Source organism: Choloepus didactylus, chromosome 6, assembly GCF_015220235.1.
Source record: "Choloepus didactylus isolate mChoDid1 chromosome 6, mChoDid1.pri, whole genome shotgun sequence".
NCBI classification, from domain to species: domain Eukaryota; kingdom Metazoa; phylum Chordata; class Mammalia; order Pilosa; family Megalonychidae; genus Choloepus; species Choloepus didactylus.
In genome coordinates, this window is record NC_051312.1 from 139,954,339 (window position 1) to 139,958,667 (window position 4,329).

The 4,329-nt window shown below is 38.5% G+C and overlaps 1 protein-coding gene across 1 annotated transcript; it reads right to left on the reverse strand.

Moving 5' to 3' along the window:
* Nucleotides 1-2,746: 2,746 nt before the first annotated feature.
* Nucleotides 2,747-3,679, reverse strand: LOC119537482 (olfactory receptor 145-like). The gene has a single exon (XM_037839961.1). The coding sequence runs from the start codon at nt 3,677-3,679 to the stop codon at nt 2,747-2,749; it is 933 nt and encodes a 310-aa protein (XP_037695889.1).
* Nucleotides 3,680-4,329: the final 650 nt, after the last annotated feature.

Below are 4,329 nucleotides of genomic sequence, written 5' to 3' on the forward strand. Positions count from 1 at the left end.
TGCAAGAGTAAATTAAAAAAATAGAAGATCTTATGGAAATGAAAGAAACTGTTGGCCAAATTAAAAAGACTCTGGATACTCATAATACAAGATTAGAGGAAGTTGAACAATGACTCAGTGTCCTAGAGGTCCACAGAACAGAAAATGAAAGAACAAAAGAAAGAATGGAGAAAAAAATTGAAAAAATCAAAAAGGATCTCAGGGGTATGATAGATAAAATAAAACAAACAAATTTAAGACTCATTGGTGTCCCAGAAGGGGAAGAGAAGGGTAAAGGTCTAGAAAGAGTATTCAAAGAAATTGTTGGGGAAAACTTCCCCAACCTCCTACACAATATAAATACACAAAGCATAAATGCCCAGCGAACCCCAAATAGAATAAATCCAAATAAACCCACTCCAAGACATATTCTGATCAGACTCTCAAATACTGAAGAGAAGGAGCAAGTTCTGAAAGCAGCAAAAGAAAAGCAATTCACATACAAAGGAAACAACATAAGACTAAGTTGTGACTACTCAGCGACCACCATGGAGGCATGAAGGCATTGGCAAGACATATTTAAAATTCTGAGAGAGAAAAATTTCCAACCAAGAATACTTTATCCAGCAAAACTCTCCTTCAAATTTGAGGGAAATCTTAAATTTTTCACAGACAGACAAATGCTGAGAGAGTTTGCCAATAAAAGACCTGCCCTACTTCAGATACTAAAGGGATCCTTACTGACAGACAAACAAAAAAAGGAGAAAGAGATATAGAGAATTTTAACAGACATATATAGAACCTTACATCCCAAATCACCAGGACACTCATCCTTCTCTAGTGATCATGGATCTTTCTGCAGAATGGACCATATACTGGGACATAAAACAAGCCTCAATAAATTAAAAAAAATAAATTGAATATATTCAAAGCACATTCTCTGACCACAATGGAATACAAATAGAAGTCAATAATTTTTGAATTGTAACTCCACTATTTACTTCCTACATGATATAAAATACACAAACTAATGACAAATCAGTGGTTTGGAACTCAATGTAAAATATGTAATTTTTGACAAGAACTATATAAAGGTGGGGGAATGGAGGAGTATAGGAACATAGTTTATGTGTCCTATTGAAGTTAAGTTGTTATGAAAAAAAAAAAACAAGAGTGTTATGCATTTAAGAGGTTAATTTTAAGCCCCACAGTAAACACAAAGAAATTATCAGAGAATGTGACCATAGAGATGAAAAGTAGAGTATGGGTTAAGAGAAATGGGGGAAGGGGTAATGGGGAGTTAAGAAATGAGTGTAGGGTTGCTGTTTGAGGTGAAGGGAAATTTCTATTAATGGAGAGTGGGAAGGTCATCACATTACAACAGTCTAAATGTGATTAATCCCACTAATGGAATGCTAGGGAGGGGGTGGAATGGGAAGATTTAGGCTGTATGTATGTTTCCACAATTGAAAAAAGAAAAAAAAGGCAGTCTAACTAGATGGCAATTGAATGCTAAGGATGAACTTGGATGGGAGTGGAGGATAGAGGACAGGTGGCTCAAAGGGACACAGTTGAGACATAAGGAAAAGGAAATATAGAATGTAAGCCTTGTATCATTGTTGAATCTCTTGTACTTCTTAGCTGTGCTTAATGGGATTGCATAAAAGAATGTTCTTGTTCATGGGAAGTGTGTATGTGAATTATAGTTTGCTCAAGGATGTGTGCAGCTAGCTCTCATATGTTCAGAAGACCGAGCAATAAATGATGGATGATAGGGAGGGAAAGAAATAGCGGTGTGACAGCATGTTAAATTTGGTGGAGTGGGGTATCAGGGGAGGAGGGTCAGGGTATGCTGGATTTCTGTGTATGGGGTTTGTATTGTTTCACAACTGTTTCTATAACTTTGAATTTATTCCAAATTAAATTTAAAAAAAAATGGCATGGCTAAAATTCGCAGTGACTGAATATTGACTGAACATTAGAAAAATGGTAAAATAGTGATGATTAAAATTGCCTTCGAAAATGTTTCAATTGTCCCTGAAAACATTCTGTCTTGGTTTGCCAGGGATACTATGACAAATACCAAATGTTGGTTTTGCTTATACCACCAAAATTTATGGTCTTATGATTGTAGATACCAGAAGTCCAAAACCAGGGTGTCAACAGGCCATTCTTTTTCCTGGAGTCTGCAGCATTCTGGTCGTATCTCGCTGGCAATCTTGTGGTTCCGTAACTTACATCTGTGTCTGCCATGTGATGATCTGCCTTATTTTTTGGATTCTTCAGGTTTCTGTCTTCTGCTGACTTCTGACTTCTTTTACTGACTACATACAATTTCCCCTCTTTATGGGGGGCACCAGTCATATGGATTAAAGCCTACCCTGATTCAATTTGGACTCATCTAAGTAGGATCCTACTCACAAATGAATGCACACCTTAACAAATAATATCTTCAAATATCCTATTTACAACTGGGTTCACACCCACAGGAACATGGATTAAGACTGGAATATGTCTTTAATGGGAACAGGACTCAATCCTCAAAAGAAACTTTAAGGGTCCTTAGAGTAGTCAGAAGAAGAAGAAATTGTGTAAATATTGGGGGAAAGAAGATGATCATTCTAACATGAATGGCAATAGATTGAGAGAAGTCTCAAATTTCCTTCACTCAAATAATAGAAAAGAAAACTGCTACCAAATATATTGCAAATAAACACACTGAATCTTCTTGTTCTTAAACTACCTACACAGGAGATCCTATTTATGATTAAAACTTTCTCCCACTCAGCATCTTTTTCAGGGCAAGTTTAACATCTTTGTTCCTCAAGCTGTAAACTAAGGGGTTCATCATGGGAACCACAATGGTGTAAACGACAGAAGGGATTTTTCCCTCATCCATAGACCCAGCAGAAGATGGTTGGAGATACATAAATGAAGCTGATCCATAGAACATAAAAACAGCTGTTATGTGGGAACTGCAGGTCCTGAAGGCTTTGAATCTTCCCTCAGTGGAACTGATTTGGAGAATGCTGTAGATAATTAAACCATAAGAGATAAAGATAGTGAGACTGGGCACAATAAGGTTGATGCCTGACACAGTGAAGACCACCAGCTCATTGACATAGGTGCTTGTGCAGGAGAGCTGGAGCACAGGGAGGATGTCACAGAAATAATGATTGATGGTATTGGCATCACAGAAGGTCAGTCTCAACAGGCATCCAGTGTGGGCTATAGAACCAGAAAATGCCATCAAGTATGAACCAAACATAAGGCAGGAGCACACTTTAGGGGACATGGCAATGATATACAAGAGTGGATTACAGATGGCCACATAGCGATCATAGGCCATTGCTGATAGGAGATAGCACTCAGAGATGGCAAAAAAACAGTAGAAAAAGAACTGTGTCATGCATCCCTGGTAGGAGATAGTGTTCTTCTTTGTTAAAAAGTTGAGCAGCATTTTGGGGATAACCACAGAAGAATAACAGAGGTCTATGAATGACAAATTTAAAAGGAAGAAGTACATGGTTATGTGAAGGTGGGAATTCAGCCCAATTAGAGTTATCAAGCCCAAGTTTCCCAATACAGTCACCATATAAATTAATAGAAACAGGAAGAGAAAGGGGAGTTGGAGGTTTGGGTGATCTGTTAGTCCCACTAGAAAGAATTCAGTCACAAAAGATGCATTTTCAGTAGCCATTCTTGTCTGGACAATCTGTGGGGACAAGTGAAGAGGCTTATATTAAAGGGCAACCCAGATCTTCCCACAATATCTCCATAACAGAATGGGCTATACAATCGGAATGTTTGAGACCAGCCAAACATGGACCCATAGAATTATTTTACCATTACTTTGATAGTGAGCAACACTGACTTCTCCTTTATTTCTAAGTTAGAGATAGCCAAGAGCACCACCAGCATAACCTACATTGGGAAGACGGTGCTGCCATACAAACAATGACTACTGGAAAAAACAAGGGAGAAGGGAGATGTAAAGTGCACTAGAGCAGAATAGTCTCCAACATCTCACCATTCCTTTGTTCACATGATCCCTTCCCTTAGCAGTAAAACTTGAGGACGAGGCCATGGCAACCTCAAGTTGGTCTCTCAAGATTATACCCTGCTGTGGTGGGAACATTATTTCTTGTTCAAAACTAAGGGACCAATGTCTAAGGGAAGTTCAGTTACTGCTCCATGTCACAGACTGAATCCCCATCCTAAAGAGGGAGAGTTCTCTCTAGTTAAACGTATACATTGAGGTGCATGAACCCTGAAGGCCCTATGTCTCTGAACATTCTCCTCTGCCCCCTCAAACTGATTTTTCCACCTGATTCACCTGCATTTCAGAAT